The sequence below is a fragment of the Trichechus manatus genome, unplaced genomic scaffold (assembly GCF_000243295.1).
Source record: "Trichechus manatus latirostris isolate Lorelei unplaced genomic scaffold, TriManLat1.0 scaffold00259, whole genome shotgun sequence".
NCBI classification, from domain to species: domain Eukaryota; kingdom Metazoa; phylum Chordata; class Mammalia; order Sirenia; family Trichechidae; genus Trichechus; species Trichechus manatus.
Genome location: NW_004444195.1, coordinates 1,992,323 through 2,017,717, shown reverse-complemented (window position 1 = coordinate 2,017,717; position 25,395 = coordinate 1,992,323). Strand labels below are relative to the sequence as shown.

The following is a 25,395-nucleotide window of genomic DNA, read 5'->3' as shown; positions in this document are numbered from 1 at the left end:
GAAAAGATTGTCTTTCTTAGGTAGAGAGAATAACGACAAAAAAAATGGAGAGTAAAGAGAGATAATAAGTCATTTTATAGATAGACTCTGATAGAATGGGAGAAAGATGTGAAATAGAACTCAGATTCTTAAAAAGTCCTGACTTATTGGACCAGTTGAGTCTAGAGGACTCCCTGAGACTATTGCCCTGAGATACTCCCTAAACGTTGAACTAAAACTATCCTGTGAGGTCACCTTTTAGTGAAATAACAGATTGCCATACAAAATAAAGGACATTGTGCATGAATACAGTGCTCTATTAAAAAATCATCTGTATGAGACCAAAAGGTCAACAGTTACTCTGAAGCAAAGATGAGAAGATAAGGGGGCAGGAAAACTAGAGTACGAGAAACAAAACAACCAGAATGCAATTAAAGAGAATGTTGACACATTGTGAAAAATGTAACTAATGTCACTGAATAATTTGTGTAGAAATTGTCAAACGGAAACCTAATTTTCTGTGTAAACTTTGACCAAAAATACAGTAAAATATTATTTTAAAAAAGTCATTTTCTAGCTACATATTTTTTGACGTCTCTTTTTTCTGTATGAGGTTGCTCAGTCATCATCCTAAATCATAGTTCAGATAGCAAATTCAGTTTTGGGGCTGCATGGGAGGAGATAGGAAAACTGTCATGGCGCTAGTAATTAGATGACTTTAAAGAATGGGTACAATTTTGATGTATATCTAAATTACATTTAGCGATGGGGGATGGGAGCAAAGCCAGTGATGGAGAGATGCTGTCAAAGAACTAATGGGAAACCAGGAGGAGGATAATACTCCAACCTCAGAGGAGGATAATACTCCCAGCGAAACATCATCTCGCTGACTAGGACTACACCTGACCTACCTGCTATGGCAGGAGATTGCAGCGGGAATATGGAATATGGACTTGGTACTTGTTCTCTGCATGGAGTGATTTAGTATATTCTTTTCCTAACCAGTGATTTTGGACACTTGGGACCTGTTCAGAAGTGGGGGTTTCATATATAATGCTGTGAAAGGGGAGGGAAGAAAACCTATAGGTACATGAGCATATGCAAGTTGCCTCAAAATCCAAAGCAGCCATAAACTGCTAGGATGAGGACTCCAACCAGTAGTGTAAACGTCTCTATGGGTGCTATGTCTGTCCAGTCTGGTTGAGTTGTACACACGAGATGCAAAGGATTGGCAGATGAAACTCATTATTAAATGTAGAAAGCAAACAGCAAACAATAGGAATAGATTTATGGTCAACCACCCTCCCCCACCCCTACGTGTGCCCCACTTTGTGTCATTGGAGAGGGACCCACTTATGTCTCAAAGAAGATCTGTTTACCCTTTACTAAAAACTAATGTCCATTCTTATATCACTGGGTGAGCATGCCATGGTTCAGGTGTCAGCAGGTGTGCCCTGGTTGAGGTGCTGGGTTCACTTTGCCAACTGAGGTATCGCCTGGTGTGGTGTGGCTGTGCTTGCTGTCTATCTCTCTGTGGCTCCTCTTGGCTAGCTCTGCCCTTCACTGGCTGGTCCAGACAACTGTGAGCTGGCCCCAGCTCTAGGCCTGCATCACGACAGCTCCCAATGCAGAACTCCACTGTGGGGGACCCCAGTCGTAGCGGGCAGGCTCTCTGCACTCCAGAGGGCTCCCTATACTCCCAAGTATTACAGCTCTCAGCTTAGCTGGGGCTTCTGCTGCTGCCTTTTTGGTAGGCTGGCTCAGCCCCACAATGCAGTCTGCTCTGCTCCAAGAGCTGGTTGGGCCTCACACCACTGCCATTCTGGTGCTCTCGGCTATGTTGCGATCTCTACTTTGGCCCCACTGCTGCAGTTTTTGCCACTGCCTTTTCTCTCAGTCTTCATTGTTACTGACTCAGTGTTAAACAGCTCTTTACCCGTATTACAGCTCTTTTACCTGGGTCTAGGATGTTCTCAGTGTGGGGACCTCATGTCCAAAGGACTTGCTCTTCTCCAGGCTCTTGTTGATTAGGAGGTCCCCAAAACCTCTGAGGGATGGGCTGTTTATGTAGGAAAACTTTTCAATTTCAATGTCAGGCTTTCCCAGCAGGATCACAGCCCGATGAATCTACCTATGTGGATTACAGACCAGGGCCAGAAAGGCCACATAAGGGAATCCTTTGTACCCCAATAGAGATGAGTCCAAACTCCTCTCATGTTCCAAGCATTCCATAATGTGGCCTTGGTGTAAGATTTCAGCCTCGTCTCCTTTGACTCTACACTGTTGCTGCCCTTATTTCTCTACATTAAAAAAAAAAGTTGGCATTGAGTCAATTCAGACTAATAGTGACCCTATATATACACCTAGCGTATAGCTCAGTGGTGTAGTGCATACTTTGCATGTATAAGGTTCCAGGTTCGATCCCAGCACCTCCACAGATGTTTGTTCTAAGGAGCAGTGGTTAAGTGCTTGGCTGCTAACTGAAAGGTTGGCGGTTCAAACCCACCAGCTGCTAGGTGGGAGAAAGACGTGGCAGTCTGCTTCTGTAAGGATTACAGCCTTGGAAACCCTCTGGGGAAGTTCTACTCTGTCCGGTAGTGTTGCTATGAGTTGTTATGAGTATGAGTTCTCTACTTTACACCTCCTTTATTTACTCTTTCTGGCCAGGATGGCACGCACTCATTTATCTATTTGGTTAAACTTAAGGTTTCTCAAATTTCACCATGTCTGTGGAAACACGTCTGATCCCTTTTAAGCAGAATCGAGAATTTGTCATTTTTGTACTCTTATGTCCCTTAGTTTGTACTCAGTTCTAAACTCTTCTCTCATTAACATTATCTGCTTTCTTATTTAGAGATTCCTTGAATGTATAAATCCTATTTCAATTTCCTTTCCAACACAGGGCCTGATAAACATTACATCCTTAGTATGTAGTGGAAATTATGGGATGGTTATCATGCCCACTTCTTTAGGAGGATCCAGGAAAATAAGACAGAAAAACTTGAGTCTAGGAGTGACCTTCTTGAGAAAAACTGTAAAATGTGTATATCAGTTGCAAACAATCTAACCCCCACCCCCAACTTTCTGGTTGTAGGGAGAGAGGGTAAAAAGTAAAATGATGTAGTTGTTAAGATAAGATTCTCATTATGAGAGCATTGAGTGATATGGCTACATGATGCACTCCAGCAGTTTGGTGTCTTGTATATATATCCTTGTTCACAATATGTAGTGGCAATAGTTCTGAAATGGCTCAGTTACAGTACCTGGTATGGCCAGCAGATGCCTGCAAACACCATAAAATGATTTAGGCCAAACTTTTAAAAAATATGCTGCTGTTACTTAGAACTATATATTGCTGTACTGGTAGGATTTTTTTTTTTTTTTTTGATTCTTTGCCTTTTAATTCCAGATGAAGAGAAAATTGAAAAGACATCTCACTTAAAAGAAAGGGGGAATTTAATATTTTCCATGATGGGATATTAAGCCAGTGTGTGAGCGTGCATACTATTTTCATGTCATTTTTAAAATTTAGATTGAAGATATAAAAGGGAAACAATGGTAAATACTTATGCTATTCTCTTTTTGAGCAAGATCAAGAGAACTCCATTTTAATGTGTCTTCTGTATGTATCTTTTTCTTTAATCAATATAGGAGATGTATTCAAAAGGAATAATTCCCCTTTCTGCTGTATCTACAATAAGAGTTCAAGGAGACAACAAGTTCGAAGTTGTTACAACACAAAGAACTTTTGTTTTTAGAGTAGAAAAAGAAGGTAAGATGATTTCTTTACTCCTATAAAATATTCACAGATACTAAATTCTGCCCAATCAGAAGATTAATGAATCAGTTAAGCTAAATGTAAACCTTTAAATAAATTTATTTTTAAAAGTTTGTATTTTTATGATTCATTTTTTGAATGCCATAGTGTTAAAATACAAATAAAAACTAAATGCCATCGAGTTGATTTCTGACTTGTATTGACCCTCTGTGACAGAGTAGAACTGCCCTATAGGATTTCCAAGGCTGTAATCTTATGGAAGTAGACTGCCACATCTTTCTTCCATGGAGCGGCTGGTGAGTTCCAACAGTTCACCTTTTGGTTAGCAGCAGAGTGCTTAACCACTGTGCCACCAGGGCTTCTAAACATAAATAAGTTAACAAGTAATTTGTTGTTGGTTTACTTATTCTTTCACGAGACAAATATTTAGTGAGATTCTACTTCTAAGCTCTGGGGACACAGCAGTGAAAAAAGTAAACAAAAATCTCTACCTTCAAGGAGCTCACACTTTAGCTGTTGTTTTGATAATGCAAAATAGGTATCTATGCACTTTTTTTCTTATTGAAAAGTTGATTTTATGTAGGTTTATGTATGGAAAATTTTAGCTGAACACTTAGGCGCAGTAATTATTCTCTTACAGATTTTGGGGCATCTTTTATATTTATTGAATTCTTTTCACTGTCATCTACTATGGATCACTTTATGGTGAAAATTGGTCTAAAGATGGCTTGTGGCTTCTGTGTGGAGTGTAAAGATGTACGGAGAAACCTTTTCTGACTCTTTTTTGGGGGGATGCAGAAAGCCAGGGAAGTTAAAATTTCTCTGCTGTGTAATTTCATAGCAGTTTGAATCCACCAGTCGCTCTCTGGAAACCCTATGGGGCAGTTCTCCTCAGTCCTATAGGGTCGCTATGAGTTGGAATGGACTTGACAGCAGTGAGTTTATTATAATATGTCATTGTTGTGATTTACACTAGTTTTAAGTAATATAGGTAATGCCATCTATTACTATTGCTAAAGAGCTTCCCTTATTGCTTAGGATAATCAGTCTCACTGCTATTCACACTGGAGCAGTATTTTTAAAATGTAGATCACTGCCCATTCATGCGATCAACTTAGTGGTATATGACCATACCAAAAAAGAAAATAAATAAATAAAATAGAATCAGGATATGAAAGCACATTGCTTATAGTAAGCATTGTGAAATATACATATGTATATATTGCACATATGTAATATAAAAAATGTTTCTTTATTGACTTGCTATTAAAAAATGTTGAAAGCTATAGCCCTTGAGCCAGGTGTCAGCAAGCTGTGTCTTGAAGTCTAAATCTGATCTGCTGCCTATTTTTGCAAATGAAGTCTTATTGGATCACAGCCACTGTCATGCATTTACATGTTGTCTATTGCTGTTTTTTGTGGCTTAATGGCAGAGTTGAGTAGTTGTAGCAGCAACCATACATATGGCCTGTAAAGCCTTAATTATTTGCTGTCTGACCCTGTACAGAAAAAGTTGGCCAAATCCCTATTCTAGAGCATTTTATATAGAATTGCCTATGTGAGAAGCTAATTTGTGTGAATCATTGATTGAAATTCAGAAAGTTGTCCACAGTTGTGAGACTTAATATGGGACTTGCATTTGAAACCACAGTTTTTCTCTTTCTATGGTTCTTTGAAACACACTGTATTTCTCTCGGTTAGCTGTCCTGGTAGTCTTTCCTTATGCCTCCATTTCCACTGTCCTGTTTCTTTGAGGTGTTTATTACCTACCCCATGGACCTCTCTCTCAAAGTGAATTTCACATATGCCACATAGCCTGTGTTTTAAGATAGACATACTAAATAAAACCTCCAGCTTGTGTGAAAATCTGTTTAACCATATTTACTTGCTACAGTTAGAAGTTAAACAGACACATTTTATTTAAGTAGAATGTATCAACCCACACATGTTGAAAAGTTACATGCTTACAATTAACCATTTATGATTTATGGTTCATCTTTGTGTTAGAAAGTTTCTATAAGAATTTTATTAATTTTGGCATAAATTATAGTTTGTTAAGTTTTAGGTCTTTAATATTTGAAGTCATGGAATACTCCGTCAGTAAAAACTGAGACCGTAAATTATTTTCATTAAAAGTCATTTTTAGGTAGTAACAATTTACACACTTAAAAGTCACCCATTTAGTGGCTGTATAACCATCAGCAAATTATTTTGTTTCTGTCTATCTCAGTTTCCTCATTTATGAAATGAGAGTAATATCTACTTTATAGAATTATATGTGTGTGTGTATTTGGTATGCCCCTTCACCAAGATATTAAATATATTTTATTAAGTGATCTTCCTCCCATGTATATAAGTAGTTGATTATTTTTTATTTTATGGGAAATAGGAAATCAACCATAGTGGCTTATAAAAAATTTAAGTTAATGAGCTTTAAGACAAATTAGAATTTGCCCCTGTCTAATCAAGAAGCAAGATCAAAATTTAGAACAGAAAGGGGTAAGAAATGGTTTGACATCTTAACAGAGATAGATTCTTCACTTTTGGTGAAAATGTTTCGAGTGACCTATCTACAACAATAGTCATCTTCCACAATGTTTTTGTCCAAAGAGTAGACACGACTTTATACAAAACATCATGGGGCAATCCAATATAGAAAAGGTGAAAATGAAGAAGTGTGTGTACACTAGCCCGTTCTAAGTATGAAGTAATAACTGCTTTTTAGAGTTTACTTGGTGCCATGAGCAGTACTGAATTTTTTTAAATGTACATTGTCATTTAATTCCTCATAATCCTATGCTGTAGGAAATTTATCCTTTTTAGAGATTAGAAAATTGAGGTTTAGAGATTACATAATTTGCCCTGAAGTGTTGGAGCCAGGATTCAAACCTCTGTGACTCCAGAACCCATGTTCTCAATAGCTATACTTATCCTCCCCTGAGACTGGTGCATTTCGGAACTGTTGCATCACCCACTGGCATTACAGCTGGACATGTTTACTCATAAGTTTTCTGAGGCCTCACTTTGTTAAAAAGTGAATTATATAGAAATAATAACTTTTAAAAATATTATTCCTTAAGTAGAAATTTTGTCTGATTCCTTATGTCCTCAAGCAGAACTGTTGAATTGGTCAGGTCATAACAGCTAATGGTATCTCCAGTCAGTTTGTATTCCCAGCGGCACCTGTAGTCATTCATGATGATGTGTTACCTCTTGCAGGTGATTTTTTGAGTGGCCAGCTCTCATCATTAGAAGAGGGCTTAAGAATTCTGAGTGGTCAGTCTCTTTCCAGGGGCATTTTCAGTACTAGCTCTCCAACTTCAGGTCTTTTTGGAGGTTCCCTCTATTTCTGGCCACCTTAGTAGATATTAGACCCCTGAGAGACAGTCAAGTCTGTCTTTCTCTTAGTTCTGTGTTTCTATATGGCAATATGCAGCCCTCCAGTGGTAGCTGTGATAATGCAAACCTTTTTTTTTTTTTTTTTTTTTAAAGAACACTTCCTATAAGAAACATATAAATTTCCCTTAGTTTTTGGGTAAGCAAGCTTACTTTTGAGATTTTCAATGTTTTTACAAGGAAGAGACGGAGCATTTGATATCCCTTTACTTTCTTGTCATATTTAATCTCAGTTTCCTAAGTGTCTACTTTGTAGACTACATCATGGTCTTCAGGAAGTTTCTGACATAAGGTAAATTCAGGAACTTGGCTAATACTCTAAATTCCTTTAAAAATATTTTGTTATGGCCTCCAAGTATAGTTTTGAAGTAGATTTCAAGGTTTTAAAATTGCTTATATGGTGACTGTTCCCAAATGTGTGTCTCCATCTTCAGCATCTCCCTGGAACTTCAGAATCATAGATTCAGCTACCTACTTGACATCTCAATGTGGATGTTTAATAGCATCTCAAACTTCCGATGTCCAAATTCCTCTTTCCACACTCTTTGGCAAACCTTCTTCCCTTGTAATCTTCCCCATCTCAGTAAATGGTAGTCCATCCTTTCAAGTGCTTAGACCATAAACTGTGGAGTCATTCTTGAATCTTTTTCCTTCTCTGATATTTCATCTAATCCATCAGCAAATCTTCTTAGTGTCACTTTGGAAATACGTCTGGATTCTGACTAATTCTCAACACCTCCACCACTACCACTCTGGAATAAACTACCACTTTATAGGATTGCTATGAGTCAGAATCGACTCCGTGGCAATGGGTTTTTTTGGTTTTTTTTTCTGTCTAGGTTATTGCAATAACCTCCCTTGATCAGAGACAGTCATGTTTTCAACACGATTCTTGCAGTGATGCTTTAAAAGAAAGTCACATCCTATCAGTCCATTTCAAATGCCTCCTTGTCTTTCCATCTCACTGACAGTAAAGTCCTTATGGTGCCCTAACACACCTATGTGATTTGCCCCTCTGTCCTTGTGTGCTTCCATGTTCTCCCTCCATTTCAACTACAGGGGCCTCGTGTTCCTTGAACTTGCCAAGTCTGCTGTTGCCTTGGGGGCTTGATACTTGCAATTGTCCTTATCCTGGAATGCTCTTCTCCCAGCTTGCTTCATTACTTCCTTCAGACTTTTGTTCAGCCATCTCCTTCCTGCAGCTTTTTCTACTGCCCTATAAAAAATAGCAACCCTTCCTCCAGCTCCTTATGTTCTCTATACCCCTTATTCTGTGCTTTATTTTTTCCCATTGCACTTGTTACTGTGTAATATATTATATATCTATGTTTTATTGCCTTTTTCCATTCACTAGAGTATAAACTGCAGGAGAGTTTGACCCTTGTATGTTTTGTTCACTGCTCTATTCCTCATATTCAGTTTAGTTCCTGGAACAGAGTAGGTATTCAGTAAATATTTATATGAATGATTGGTTATTGATTTCAAGACTAACTCTAATGTGCAATACTTCTTCCTCTAATATTGATCATGGTTATATAGAGGGATTTTTTATTAGATTATATTATCATATCAAAAAGTAAGAGTCCAGCTAAACTTTGTTAGATTATGGTATTGATGTTTTGCATGTCCTTTAAGTAGTAATCCCCAGTATAATCAACCTTTAGTTACTAACGAATATGCCATTCCGGCTAAGTCCAGAAATTCAGAGAATATTAAGTGTCTCCTTTTGAATTTATTTTACTTCCTTTTTTTGATTCTTACACTATACGCTGGCATTTCTGAAAACCTCAAGAACTAATTTAAGATTGAGAGAACTGATATTATCTTTTGTTTACGCTCTAGTATAATCACAAGAACATGACTATTTAAAATCTTATTCTTTGTTTTCCCTGCTACCCTGTCCTTTTTTCCCAATATGCAATGCTATAGTTATAGCAAAGCCATGTCTGGGTCAGAGCGTATTCTCCGAAGGATTGGTGCTTTAGCACAGTGTTAAGATCAATATAGGCATGCAATAAATATTTGTTATTGGGAAGAATAAAAAAGTATCTTGGTGTAAAACACAAGTAAAAGCTAGCATACTATCCAGCTGTGCCCAGGACACCTTTCCAAGGGGAAATGATTATTTAGTTTGGAATATTGTGACTTATCAGAATGTATTCCCATGCCTAAGATTGCACACATGCCCAGCCAAATACAAATGACACCTGTAATCGGTTTTATTGTGTTTGAATTATCTGTACCACAGTTTCTGTCCAATGGTGTGGGTAATTAAGAATAAACTGTATGTTACTGTTAATCCTTCTTCTTTTCATGAGTGTTTACTTCCTATTAGTAAATGAGGCCCTCAGGAACTAGATAATTCTTCTAGACTGTAAGGGAACCATTTGTTGAGATGCAGCCATAATATGCTTAAATCCAACAGATGCAAATGCCAGTTTCCAGTGAATCCCTGAGATACTGAGTCATATGCTAATGGTAATCTAAAGCCACAGACACTTTGGCCCACATTTGGATCTACATTTTAAACTCTGATTTATAAAGGTTAACACAAACAAAAAATCATTACATACCATTTACTTGGCGTGAATATTGTATGTGAAATTAATGAACACAAGTAATAATAACCAAGTTAAATTGAAGGTCTGTTGCTGTCACTGAAAATGCAATAAATTATAATAGTGCAGTCTGGATCTTTTATGTAGATGTAACATGTAGAGTAAAACCAGAAAACCAAACCCATTGCTGTCGAGTCGTTTCTGACTCACAGCGACCATATAGGACAGAGTAGAACTGCCCCATAGGGTTTCCAAGGAGCGGCTGGTGGATTGGAACTGCCAACCTTTTGGTTAGCAGCCAAGCCCTTAACCACTGTGTCACCAGGGCCCCAACATGTAGAGTAGCTGCTACGTATTCATATTAACTTAGCTGCCTGAATATTTTCCTGTCTTTTAGTTTATGATATATAATGATGTTGAGGAAGTTTAATAAATAGTTCATCCTGATATATAGGAACAAGCACCTTTACTTGGGAATCATGCAATAAAACGTTGAATAATTTTTTAATAAATACTTTGGCTTTGGTCATTAAATACACAACCGTTTTTAGTAGTTTTGGAGGTGTGCAAAAACGAAGATAATTTAAAACTTAAGACTCATAATTATGAAATACCTTTGGATTTATGTTTGAATGTGGACAAGGCTGATATGGACACTTATTACAGTACACAATGAAGTTATTCTGTGCAGACTTGTCTTAAAAGGATCTGAGAAAAACTGTCTAATTTCCAATGCTTGGCCCTTGTTTACTTTTTCTTTCTTGAAACATTTTCCCTACCTGGGATTCAGACTTTTTTTTTTTTGCATTGATAATCACTTTTTTTTTTTTTTTTTTTTTTTGTGATTAGTCCCCATTACAACCTCATAGATACAGTTGTACCTCAAGATTTGTCCATTTCTTCCTTTACATTAAAAAGTTTATCCACTTCCATGGTCACTTGGTTACTTCCATTATCAGGTTGCTAGTAGCAAGAGACTGAGAAAACCGAGATGGTTCTGTTAATAAAACAATCTCTTACCTTTTTTGTGTGGCCAATTCATGATTGCAAACTACCTTTTTTTCTGAGTATTTTATTGTGACTGTCTGTCACATGGAAACCCTGGTGGCAAACTGGTTAAGAGCTATGGCTGCTAACCAAAAGGTCGGCAGTTTGAATCTACCAGGTCCTCCTTGGAAACCCTATGGGGCAGTTCTACTTTGTCCTAGAGGGTCACTATGAGTCGGAATCTGCTCGATGGCAGTGAGTTTGGTTTTTTGGTTTTATCTGTCAAATATATTCAAAACCTTAGCCATTTTTTACCCTTCTTAATGTCTTGACTCTTTGTATGTTCTTTTGTTTCCATTTTCATTGTATTTTAAGCCCCTGTGTCTCATTCAGGAGCCTTGGTGGCTCAGTGGTTAAAGCACTCTACTGCTAACCGAAAGGTCAGCGGTTCGAGCCCATCAGCCACTCTGTGGAAGAAAGATATGGCAGTCTGCTTCCATAAAGATTTACAGCCGTGGCAACTCTATGGGGCAGTTTTCTATCCTATAGGGTCGCTATGAGTCGGAATCGACTTGATGGCAGTGGGTTTGGTTTGGGGTTTTTTATTGCCTTATTCCTCATCTCCAAGCTTTCAGAAGAGGTAGTCTACCTGCTGTCATTCTAAACTTGTCCCTTTCTTGCTAAGAATCCTACTAAAGACAAAATTACATAGTGCAGATTCTCTAGTCACATTTCCCCTTATTTCCTTGTGAATCCAAAATTTTAAATATACGAATCTACAGGTTAGTCCCTGAACATATGTTAGTTCTTCCTGCCTTTATTCTTGTGTCTCTCTCTGCTTAGAATCCTACTTCTGCTTTTCCCACTTCCAAACTCCAGTTTTGTCTTTTGAAGACCTAGCACAGATACCCTTTTATGATAGTGCCAAGAATAGTTATCTGAGAGTTAAAACATTTGATTTTTCTAATTCTAATGATCACTTGCTATATGACCTTCAGCAAATAACTTACCTGATCCAATTGACTCATATATTATTTGGAACCATTTCTATGATATTTTTGTTATGCTATGTTCCATTATATGTTCAAATCTAACTTGACTTATGGTTTTCATTGCTCTTTGGGGACTAGATCAAATTCTTATTCCCGTAACACAGTCTGTTGTAGGTAGTTGAAGGTCACTTAATATTTGTGGAATGAGTGAGAGAACCAAGTTTTACTAGATGATGTGCTGTGGTGAGAAAGAATGGGTGAGTGAATATAAAGGCATACGATTTAAGTAGGATAGGTACCAAGTAACTGTAAACTTGAAAGAAAGACTTTTGGGATATTTGAATAAGTGACTTGCCCAGTACAACTTGTTAATTGATGGAGAGCAATATCACTTTCTTCTATTAAGAGAGACAATCCATTTCATGAATAATCTAGAAGAGAGCTTCTCAAATATTAACATGCATACAAATCACCTGGGGATCTTCTTAAAATGCAGATTCTGATTCACCAGGTCTGGGGTGGGGCCTGAGAGTTTGCCTTTCTAACAAGCTCCCAGGTGAAGCCTTTGGTACTGGTTTCAAGATGGCTGAGCAGTGTTTCTCTTTTCCCGTATAGAATTGGGCCATTTGTTCCTGCCTACAATAGCATGTAGATTTGTAGAAAGAATCTGTGATTTGTTTGTTGCAGATAAGTGTTCACATTTCTGTGGCTATCTAGCTTATATAAATATGTATTTATGCACTTTATCCTGTCTTTATTTTCAGAGGAGAGAAATGAATGGATCAGCATACTGTTAAATGCACTGAAATCGCAGTCCCTTACCCCGCAGTCTCAAACAGTTGCTGCACCTGAGAAATTTGGGTATCTTGAATTGAGAGGCTATAAAGCCAAAATCTTTACTGTGTTAAGTGGAAACAGTGTGCGGCTTTGCAAAAATGAGCAGGTGAGCTGTGTTACAGCAATTGCAAGTTGCTGTTCCTTGATTACATTAATAACTGTGCTGTTTGTTAGAATTATTATTGTTTTTTCTTGTAGAGTTGCTTTTACCTTGAATACTCCACACAAAGAAAGAATTGTTGTGGTGAATTCTCTCAGTTCCTTCAGCAGCAGGAAGGTTACCTACATCGGATTTGAGGCTGTATGTCAGCTTTTTAAGGGATCAAGTAAAGAGAATCCTTGAAAATAATTTTTGAAAAGTATTCCTTAGTTGAAGTAACATTATAAAACTACATGGAAGAGTAATTAAGAGCCAATTAACCATTACAGCTGTTGATGAAATAGGCCCAGTTCTGTGCCTGCTGTGCTCATCTTGTTTTGTGTGATACAAAATTATAGACCAAGCGTAGGTAATATGTTTTCTTGAGTTTACAGGTGGTTTTGTTTTGTTTTTTGTTTTTTTGAGCAGATGTGTTGCCTTGCAGGGGAACTAATTGACTAGAGGAAAATGATGCACACACACACACACCTGTGTATCTGTTTGTCTGTCTGCCTGCCTATCAATAATAGACTTGAATTGTTGGGTTATTGAATTTGGTTAATATCAAAGGATTCAATAAAGAATATAAATATTTTAAGGGAAATAATGGCAAAATAAAGTTTTGGTGCATTCTGTTAACACCATTTGCTTCTGTAGACTTTCTTTTCCCTTATAATTTTGGTTTTTAATGCATGTAAATACATTCTTCCCAACAAGTTATTCTTATTGGGAATAACTTCTTATACCTTAACTCTTTCAGTCTAGAATATATTAGATGCCTAGTAAAGTATTTGTGGAATTAAACTGTGTGCTTTAGATATCTGATCAAAGAGGAACTCATGTTATGATAGATTATAATGGGTTATGGTAAGGTTAAATATAAATGCTGAGTGTTTTCATAATAAATATTAAAGATATCAACTGAAAACAAACAGTAGTTTCATACAAGTTAACTATAGCCTTTATCCAAAGCTTCCTCTGAACTTCAGTGTAAATTTATTCATTATGTTTTTTGGATAAGATTTCTTAGCCAATTAACTGTGGAAGTCATCATTTCAACACTGTTGGCATATTAATAACTTGGATAGTTAACATATTCCTCAAGAAGAATAGTGACGTACAGCTTAATAACATGTACAAACTGAATATGAACATTTCAGTCTATGAAGTAAGATGATTAAAACTTTTCTTATTGAAATGAAGGTTAAAAATGCTTAATTTGCATATATCAGTATGGAAGTTACTCTGCCAAGTTAATTGCAGCATTCTTTTTTTTTTTTTTTTACTTGCACAGACTTGGTGGACTTCAAATTACTAATTTCATCACTCACATAGGCTAAATTGTCTGAGTTTTGTTATTTCCTAGAAGTTAGGTAGATATTTTAAAGTTTTATTAACACTTTCTGATTAGTGAAAAATTATGTGACACTATGCTTTAGTATTAGTAATTGAGTATAAATAGCAGTTGTTAGTTGCCATCAAATCAATTCCAACTCATGGTGATGCCATGTGAACAGAGTAGAACTTGCCATAGGGTTTTCAAGGCTGTGACCTTTCAGAAGCAGATCACCAGGCCTGTCTTCTGAGGTGCCTCTGGGTGGATTTGAACTACCAACTTTTTGTATAGTAGTTGAATGCTTGACTGTTTGTGCCATCCAGGGACTTCTAATATCAGTAATAGTGATTACCATTTCTTGAGTATCAGGTACTAGGCTAATTAATTTATAAATATTTCATTTTAATCTTCCCGGAAAATCTAGGAGGAAGATATTCTCATCTATGATTTATAGATGGGAAAATGAGGATTAAATAACTCGTCAAAGATGACGGTTTATCATGTAGAGTAATTTAAAACCAGAACTTTGTAAGTTGTGGTGTTAGGTGGTGTCAGGTCAGTTCCAACTCATAGAGACCCTGTGTACAACAGAACGAAACACTGCCTGGTCTTCCACCATCCTCACAATTGTTGCTATGTTTGAGCCCATTGTTGCAGCCACTGTGTTAATCCATCTCATTGAGAGTCTTCCTCTTTTTTGCTGACCCTGTACTTTACCAATCATGATGTTCTTCTCCAGGGACTCGTCCCTCCTCATAAAATGTCCAAAGTATGTGAGACAGAGTCTCACCATCCTTGCTTCTTCGGACATTCTGGCTGTACTTCTTCTGGCAGTCCATGGTATATTCAGGCTTCTTCACCAACACCACAATTTAAAGGCGTCAATTCTTCCTCGGTCTTCCTTTTTATTGTCCAGCTTTCACGTGTATCTTACAACTCTTAGTCTAGCTTTTTAATCACAATACCAAACTGTCTTTTAAAAGTCTACGTTGAAAAGAAATTTCCTGACTAGTGACTTTTTAGAAATGGCTGAAGGATTCTTTTCCTTGAATAACTTACTTGCTTAGGAGTTTCAGAGTATGCGTTCAATAAATATTGCATATAATATGGCAGACACTCTAATAGTGATGTGCATGCTGACAAGAAAGACACAGGTGAGGTCTTCTAGGAGATGAAATCAGAGAAGAGCAGCCTTTATGATGCTGAGCTCAGTGCTCTATTGGATTTGGGCAGGAATTGTAGAGACGTGCAGAAATGGCACATCTAACTAAGCCTGAGAATTAGAAACACTTTCTTGTACTAACAAAACCAAACCCAACCCATTGCAGTCGAGTCAATTTCGATTCATAGCAACCCTGTAGTACAGAGTAGAACTGCCCCATAGGGTTTCCAAAGCTGTAATCCTTGTGGAAGCAGGCTGCCACATCTTTCTCCCATGGAGTGGTTGGTGGATTGAAACCATCAACCTTTCAGTTAGCAGCCAAGTAGTTTAACCACTGAGCCACCATGGCTCCTACTTTCATGTACACAAGTAGTAAATGAGTATATTTTCCTTCTTAAAAATTAAAGCATTAGTGATAGGGCCCTAGACTCCTTCCCCCATCTCTTGAGAAGTAATTATATTTTGATATATGTGTATTTCAAGTCCTTTTTTATATATATTAAGTTGCATATGTATGTATCCTTAAAGAGCCCTGCTGGTGCAGTAGTTAAAGTGATCAATTGCTAACCGAATGGTCAGCAGTTCGAAACCACCATCAGCTCCATGGGAGAAAGATGTGGCAGTCTGCTTTCGCAGAGATCTACAGTCTTGAAAACCCTATGGGGTCTCTTTGAGTTGGAATTGACTCAAAGGCAGTGGGTGGGTTATATATGAACCCTTAAAAAAAGGGCATACTACTGTTTATGTATGTATTTTTTTAAAAACATTGTATCAAATTATGGAGCCAGGTCTTAAAGGACTTGGTCTTAAGCCAAGTTTTAAAGCACTAATTGGCTCAGAATTGAGTGGATAAGTTAAGGAAGGCCTTTTATGTTTAGACCCTGACAGTATTGTTCTGTTTTCATCTCCTTTTTACGTCCTGGTATGCACCTTTCTCTCCAGAAGGAAAGTTGTCCGCAGCTTATTTCACATGGTTGAGCAGGTAGGATGGAGAACTGTGTGTGACTTTCTGAGGAATCTTTCTTTCCCCTGAATGAGGGGGCTTTAAACCAGTGGACATGGGGGCATCAGACCTATGTTTTAGGAAAAGTACTAAATGATAGTAAAATAGTTTAATACAACTTCTAAAAGTTTTATACACACACACACAAAATAATCTGTTATTTTAAAAGGTTATGGAAAAATCTGTTCATCATAAAAAATGTAAGAGGTGTTAGGTTTGATCTCCGGTATCTTAATTTGTAGTGGATCTAATTTAATGCCATGCACCAAAGCTTAATAGTTTTTTATTATTTTTAAAAAGTGAATTAGTTGCCCACATAACTTAATAACTTGAATTAAAAAAATGACAATTGACCTAGAATCTTACTACCCTTATATATGAACTATTTTCATTTTCCTTGCCTCTGTGTATACAGTTTTACCAGTTTACTCTGGAGTCACTTCAGAGAGTAAACTGACAGTGGACAGAGGAGGAAGAGTAGCTATTACAGCATATGTTGAAGAGCTATTAAAGAGGAAACTCGTTTATAGCAAAGATGATTGGACTGTGTGGTAGCAGTGCTGGGTTTTCATTCTTGCTCTAATTGGCTAAGATAATTAAGTTAATCTCTTTAGGTGTAAATGGCATCATATGAGGAAGGGGGATGACTTCTTATCTCTAAGGCCATCACTTAGGTTACGTGTTAAAATTCCAGACTTCTGGGAATATTCCAGACCCATTTAGAATTTCTGGAAATGGGAGTGCTGGAATCTTTAGTCATTAAAAAGCACCCCAAGTGATTCAGTGACAGGTGATCCAAAAACCACATACAGTAAAACATGGCTCTGAGGTTTTTTTCCTCTTCAGAAATGATAAGTATTCAAGTGACCCTCCAGGGAAACAACCAGGAAATTTCTGGGGTTAGAAAATGTGTAAAAATAAACTTCAACAACATTAATGAGATCTGTACTTCTTTAGTTCATCCCTCCACCTGTGGTTGCTATATACCTGTTTTGATTACTCCTGGGTGAACATTTTCACACACTTCATGCAAACAAACATTTAGGTAGAAAGTTAAGAAAATTATCAATAGTGGTAAAAATTTTTAAATTTTAAAGAACTGTTACTAGTAAATAGTGTATGGTTTTAAACTATAGCTTCTGGCTTTTTTTGTTTGTTAAAAATCTCAATAATTTTTATATAAATTTTTAATTTTTCCACTTATAAATCCTGCCTTAACTATTTAATTCCTGTTTCTTAACACCAACTTTTATTATCAGAGGATGCTTTTTTGGATGAATTAAAAAACTCCATTTGCAAAATCAGCATAAAGAGAAAGTGTTTGAAAACCAATAAAGATATTTTTTATCTATTATTTCCCATGAATTTCTTTAACTTTATGTCTAGAAATTTATTCTAATTTTGTAGATTTATGTTGATCTTTTCTAAACCTCTCTACATCCAGTAGGTGTCCATAAGATTCCACTTCAAACATCCATACAAAAATATTTTCAGCAATTTTTTCCTTTTCTATGAATCTGCCTTTTCTTTTGAATCAAGAAGGTATGTTTTCTGAGGTAAAATAGCTATTGGAACAGGTTATCATGAGTATTGCCTTTACCTATTTTTGAAATCCCTTCTTTTTTTCAAAAGAAATAGCAAGATGATAGTAAGGGGATGCCAGTCTGCATCTTCTCATGGACAGTTCCCTGACTATTCTAAACTCTATGAGTAATGTCTTATTTTCTTAGTGCTACTATAACCGAAATACCACTAGTGGTATTTAATGAACAGAAATTTATTTGCTCACAGTTTAGGAGGCTGAAAGTTTGAATTCAAGGCACCATCTGTAGGAGAAGGCTCTCTTGTCCGCTCTGGGGGAAAATCCTTGTCTCAGCTTCTCTAGCATTCTTCTTGGTGTTCCTTGGAGATCTCCAAGTGGCATTTACCTTTCCCCCACTTGTGCTTGCTTACTTCTTTGCCTAGTCTGCTCCTTTTATATCTCAGAAGTGATTGGCTTAAAACACACCCTACCCTAATATGGTCTCATTGATATAACAAAGAAAAACATATTCCCAAGTGTGATTACACCCACAGATATAGGGGATTAGACTGTACAACACATATTTTTCAGGGACACAATTCAGCCCATAACAGGTAATAATATACTTAAACATGGAATGAACCTAGACTTTTGAATTTCCCACTTGCTCAGTTCAAAGATTCACTTTTTTGATCCCTTTCTTTCCCTTTCATTCATTAGCAGATTGTAGAGACTGAAACTTTGAATGACTCTTGGCTACATAGGAAAAATGCCTTAGACAGTGTTAATCTCCCCCCCCCCCCTTTACACACACACACACACAGATGGGCTGTAAGAGGAAGTGGAAAAGAACTATAGAACTATTAAGAAATGTGTAAAAATATTTGTAGTAGAGGAAGTTGGCATAGTCGAAACTGACACTAAAATATTTTGCCTAATTATCCTCTTGCAAAACACTGAGTTGTTATTTTCACATAAATTAAATATCATCCCTTTAAATATTTCACACTATGTCACAACCCCACCACCATGTGTTTTTATTTTTACACATTCTATTCATTGTCTGTATGTTTATGTTTTAGATGCCTGCAATATGTTTGTAATAATGATTGTTTTTCCACATTGCTGCGTTAGCTTTGTATAAAATGAGTTGTGTAATGAGATTGTTTAAATAACACCACAGTCGCCGTGTTTCTGTATTAATTCTTCCATGGTTTAGCAATGTTTTTGGGCATCTTCTCATTCTGAACCCTGCTCTAGACATAAAGGGTACAGTGGTGATCCACAGACTCTCTGCTCGAGGGGATCTTACATTCCAGTAGGGGGAACACATAGTGATAAATAAACCCATAAATAAATGGGATTTCTGGTAGCCTTTTCTTCGTTTTTGATTATTTATTAGGCAAGAATTCCTATGACCGTTTTCCTAAAGAGTTGTTTACATTTAAAGTACTGTTAGCTCTGTGAACAGGTACTCATTTTATTTTAACCTTCTAAGTGTTAGAGTTACAATTTTCTGATCCCCAAATTAATAGTGATACTTTAATAATGATAATATTAACTTCACGCACTGCTGTGTCTTAGGAGTTCCAGGCACATAGCTGGCACTCAGTAAGCATTTATGGAAAGAACTTACTGAGTTATTGGTCATTTATGACTGTCTTCATGACTAAAGAGTCTAATTTTTATATATTATTTTATTTTTAAAGTATTTATTCCTCTACAAATTGTCTCTTTATCTTATTCACCTATTTACTTATTAGGATTTTACTGTTTTTCCTGCCAATTTCTTTAAGCTCTTTAAATAATAAAGATATTAATCTTTATGTCATTGTGTCTACAAAAATTTTGAATCATTGGTTACTTACCATTTTTAGGTTTATTTTTGTTGTGCAGGAATTTTGTTTATATATTTAAATTATCCTTTAGTTTATTGGTTAAAAGCTTATAAACTTTCAGTATTCTGGAAAAATAATTATTTCTTTTCTAAACTTATCTTAAAATGGCATGGATGTAATATATAAGCCAGTATTTTTTAAATTTTAAGTGAGCTAATCAAATATGAACATACACTGAAATGTATATAGTGTTATATTCAAGGTTTTGCTAGTAGAATGGAATTTTTGCAGATGGATTTGAGGTGAATTTTTGAGACTTGGCTTTTGTTTCCATGGTTGTATTGTCCTGATAGCCAGTCTCTCATCTTTTCCTGATGAGTTTTTTGAACATCACGTTAATATTAGTGAATTGATCACAGCCAGGTGTCATGCTTGGTGAATTTGGGTATCCATTTAATGATAATTGTGGCATTGATGTTCTAACTACATAAACTCAGCTTGATTAAACATTCTCAAATCAGGGTATAAAAAGAGACTCATTCCCCCAACATTATGTTCCCTGGTGTTCAGGCATGGGCATGAAATGCTAATAGAATTTAAACAGACCTCGTAGGGCTGTGCGTTGTCTAGTGCAGAAAGAAGCAGCAGGATGTAGGTGGTGCCCCCAAATTCTCTGGGTTCTGTATCTGGCCAAACTTTACATCTGGTGTTTCCCAGGAAATCTGGTGCCAATGTCATACAATGACACATCTGTTGTCAACAAATGTTTAAGCACTGAGTTCTTAAATTCCTGGCATGGAAACCTGGCATCCAGTGTTTCTAAAAATAGGTTTGAGATTTCAGCAAGTTTGGGGTTAACAAAAGCTTTAAAATGTTTTCTGTTTAGTAATCGAACTTCTGTTTTGCTCTTTCCTTGTGTCATTTTAAAATTTAGTTTTAACCAGGTTCTGTAGCTATGAATTCATATAAATAACCCATTTCAGCATCTTCATAGTTATTTACCATTAATTCTGTCTGAATGATTAATATGAAATCATTGGTGTGAACACTTTCAGTCATTATAATAAAATGGAAAATTATTTTTTAAGACAAAATCTGTATTTAGAATCCTCAGAAAAAAGGATTGCTTACAACGTATCAGGCCCTTAATTCATATTGCTTCATTTAATTTTTGGAACAGTGCTATATAAAATTGGTATTTCTTTCATTTCGTAAATGACGAAATTGAAGTCTAGAGAAACTAAATAACTTGCTGATGATCATGTAGCCAATAAATGGCTCAGCCAAGATTCTCCCCCAGGTCTGGCTCCCAGTGCCCACTTGGTCATTACTGCATTAGCAATGGCCAGATCTGCTATACCAAGCGTGGCCATTATTGTTAGTATTAGTGGTGATGCTGTGTTCTCTAACAGCAGATTAAATGTAAATGGTTTGCACCACAATCTGTTTTTAGCTTTGTTTCCTTTTTGAAGTAATGTAATTCTACCCACCGAGTTTCTATGCTACTGTCTTTTGAATCCACTGTACAACATTTTAAAAATTGAAAGTTTATCTTGTCCCTGGCTGGTGCCTGTTTTTAAAAATAAAAATGAGTGTTCACGATCAGATCGTTAATTAATGGATAATTTATTTTCAATATTCTTGGAAATTTAACATTCAGTTTTTCCATTGTTGGTGTTTTTAAAATTTACTTATGCCTTTTAGTTCTTTTTAAACATTTATCTTCACCTAATTAAAATGTTTAATAGTATATTCACCTGTCTTAGAACTCAAAAGGTATACAATAGCAGTAACAACAGATAACTACTACTATGTAGCACTTACTGTGTTAGGCATTCTTCTAAGCATTTTTAATGTATTAACTTACTTAATCATCACTAAACCAATGCAATAGGTACTGCTATTACTGTATTTTGCAAATGAGTGAACTGCAACAAGAGAGGTATATCTGAACCACCTACCTCTTAAACCTGTTTCCCAGCCATCCAGCTTCACTCCCTGGAGGCAGCTAATAACAATTTCTTTTGCATCCTTCCAAAGATAGTCTGCACATATCAAGCAAATATGAAGGCTTGGGTATTTGTGTGTGTATGAATATATTATTTTGCTCTCGAAAAAATGATAACCTATCAACATACACTTTTCAGCATCTTGCTTTTTTCAGTTAATGATAGATCTTAGAGATCTATCATTACCATTACCTAGAGTTTTCTCATTTATTTTGCAGTGACACATCTTTTGGTGGTGGGCTGAACCAAAATTTACCTATCTGGTGAACTTTTCAAGGTGCAGCAGTATTGATGTTTTGTTGTTAGGTGCCATCGAGTTGGTTCTGACACATAGTGACCCCATGTACAACAGAATGAAACACTGCCCAGTCGTTGCTATGTTTGAGCCCATTGTTGCAGCCACTGTGTCAATCCATCTAGTTGAGGTTCTTCTTCTTTTTTGCTGACCCTCTACTTTACCAAGCATGATGTCCTTCTCCAGGGGCTGGTCCCTCCTGATAACTTGTCCAAGGTATATTAGACAAAGTCTTGCCATCCTTGCTTCTGAGGAGCATTCTGGCTGTACTTCTTCCAAGATAGATTTGTTCGTTTTTCTGGCAGTCCAATATTCAGTATTCTTTGCCAGCACCTAATTCAAAGGCATCAATTCTTCTTTGGTCTTCCTTATTCACTGTTCAGCTTTCTCATGCATGTGAGGTGATTGAAATACCATGGCTTGGGTCAGGCATAGCTTAGTCCTCAAAGTGACATCTTTGCTTTTAAATACTTTAAAGAGGTCTTTTGCGGCAGATTTGCCCAGTGCAGTATGTCATTTTGATTTCCATGCTTTAGCTATCTTAATAGGTGTGAATACTTACAGCTCCAAATTTTCATTTTTAACATGCAGATTGTTCAGTTATGTATCAATAATAAAACTGTTTCACACATTCACTCCTAAAGCTTTATGAAGAAAATGATCCCTTTGTCATTTTGTTATGCTTTCTATTGATGTACTCCTCTTCTCTCAGTAGCTTCATAAAGTTAAGTTAGTAATACTTGAAGTGTGTGTTTGTGCGTGTGTGTGTATTTCACAGGTAAATTTTTTAGGGTAATACAAGTAAAGTAAGAATCAGACAGTGGTACTGGAAGTATTTTTATTGATACCTTGCTTGTGATTTGGTAGTTCCTACTAAAGAAGCGAACATTATTTGAACAACTCTTTTCTAAACAAAATACTTCTTTCTTTTTCTTTTTCCTTTTTTTTTTTTTCCTCCGGATTAGACTTTGTAGAATTTAATGACAAGCAGATCACCTAAGAAGTACACAAGAGTCTTTCAGTTTTAAGATTTTTCCATAATTGGATTATTTATCTATTTAGAAAAAATTTGTTTTGAGTCAAATGTAGCTCTAATTAGTATTAAATAACTAGTGGAGTTATTTAATTTATGCATTCAGTTATTAGGTTAATTTTAAGTTTATTTGGAGGAATTGGCTACAAAAGTCAGTTAAATGATATGTATCTGACACTATATTCTGCTGAGATTTTTTGTTTTCTCATCTTCATTTTGCTGTGCGTGTATGAAACCTTTTATAAAACATGTTAAAATAGAAATATTTGAGCCAGAGTAAAAATGTGATTAGTATTTGCCATTGTAGGACTATTATTAAATTCTGATTACATATCTAGAGTGTATGATTATACTTAAACACATGCATCCACACACAGAGTGTGAATACAAACAACTTCATGTTCAGAGAGCACCACTATGAAGTATTCTTAGCTAAATGCAAAAAGAAACTGATTTGAATGTTTCACTATGTGTAAAAGGCCTTACTTAACATAATTTCCCAACTGTGTAAAACAAGGTGTACTTAGAAACATTAAGGATGTTGGTAAAAACTAACCACATGGGTCAACATGCAGATTTTGTGCCATTTTATTCAAAAGCAGTTACAGTTTTTCATTATTTACATATACAATTTATTTTCTCTTAGTTCTACATTTCAGCTTTCTTTTCTGTTTTGTTTTATTTTGGAAAACCAAAAGCAATACTCTAAATAATCTTCTTTTATGTTTGCAAGTTCCTGGAGGCCAGGGATGGGAAAATACTAGAGATGGGACTGACAAGCCAAAAAATGTTCAAGTTAAAGATGTATTGTGTAGAATGGGACATGTTAGATACATTTCATTAAATAGGGACAGTGAGGAAACATTTCACATTCCGTTACTGAGCTACAGGTATGGTTGCCTATCAGTATATTTAACATTCTGAGTGTTCACTGACCTCACATAAATACTAGCCGTGTGGAGCCTGCTGGGGGATTTCTCCTCAGTTGTGAAGTGACATCTATAAATGAGTTTGTACACGGAAAGAAAATCTATCTGACGGTAATTTTCTAGTTTAAAATGAAATGTATCTTAACCTAATACACGAGAAACAGTGAAGATAATTTCAGGTAGGTAGTGTTTGTGCAAATTCTGGAAGGATATGCAAATTCTGGAAGGATTTTAATTAGTAAAATTTATTAAATTCGTACACTGTGCCTTTTTTAGTGGCAACAAGTAGTACATGTACAACCAACTGTTCCTTTCGTGGAAGGAAACTAAATATTCACTTTTCCTTTTTAATGAGACAACCAAGGTATTATATCACTTGAGTACTTAAACTCTATGTTTGTAAGATCCTCTTCAGTGTTTTTGTTTTCAAACTCAACTTTCTACATTTAGTTGTCTTCTATGTTTGGGTTTTGGGGTGTGTGTGTGTGTGTGTGTGTGTGTGTGTGTGTGTGTGTGTGTGTCTATACTTGTCTAATCTGTCCATCTAGTTAATCCTGTAGCTGGGTTGCTTAGATCACTATCCTGTTTCTTCTACATAGGAAACAAAGCGAGCATATAGCATGAGCATTTCTACTGAGATGCTTACACAGATACCCTAGATATATTTCACTGTAAAAAGCAGATTATAGACAGGTGTGTAGCTTCCTTTTTATTTTTATTTTTTGTATAACTCAATGAATTTTAGGGTTATTTTAATGTTAAGCTGGTCTGTGTTTTGTCCTTTGACACAGCCAAGTGTCACTTCCTTTGGAAAGCTTCTTAACACAACTTCTTTTCTTTTCTGGGCTGTATTCAGTGCTTACCCTACAACTATGCTTTTTTTTTTTTTTTCCTTTCATTGCACTTACTATAATTCTTATTCCCTTATTAGACTACAAGCTTCCCCAGATCAGGTACCCTTATTATTTTGGGTGGATCCAGGACTTGGCACAATTCCTGGCACTCACTAGGTACTTAATAAACACTGCTTTGCCAGGACTAACTTTCCCATTTTAAAAATGGCAGTGTCTGCCCTGGCTACCTCATAGAATCATTCAGAAAATCAAATGAGAGTTTATAGTTGTTTGCAAACTTCAGAACACTACACAGATTGATATCAAATCAATTATGGAGTGGACTGTATGCTTAATGCCAATTAGTGGTTTTTAAAGCATCTGACCATTAGCACAGGATTTGGCACTCAAGGCAAATAGGATCTTGACAAGCCAGCATTTCACTACGTCCAACCTACCTATTTTTAACCAATAGTCTTAATAATTTCAGACGGTTTCTTTTTTTTTAATTGATGTAATTAAATGAAGTTTACATTTCAAGTTAGTCTCCCATACAGAATTTTTTTTTTTAACATGCGTTGTTATGAGACCCCAACCGCTCACCCCATTCTGCAACAGCACACTCCTCCCCTCCGTCCCTGATTCCCCATGAACATTCAACCAGCTCCTAACTCTCTCTGCCTTCCCCTCTCACCTCTGGACAGAAGCCGCCCCTTTGGTCTCTTATATCTACTTGTCTAAGAGGCACATTCTTCACGAGTATCACTTT

The 25,395-nt window shown here is 36.3% G+C and overlaps 1 protein-coding gene across 3 annotated transcripts in view; it reads left to right on the top strand.

Annotated features, from left to right (window-relative positions):
- ARAP2 (ArfGAP with RhoGAP domain, ankyrin repeat and PH domain 2) overlaps positions 1-25,395 on the top strand; it is a 250,761-nt gene that overhangs the window by 87,473 nt on the left and 137,893 nt on the right. For all 3 annotated transcript variants that reach the window (XM_023724771.1, XM_004389789.3, XM_023724772.1), the window contains exons 7-8: positions 3,631-3,751; positions 12,455-12,633. In XM_023724771.1, the coding sequence (XP_023580539.1) occupies positions 3,631-3,751; positions 12,455-12,633 (300 nt within the window). The remainder of the gene's footprint in view (positions 1-3,630; positions 3,752-12,454; positions 12,634-25,395) is intronic.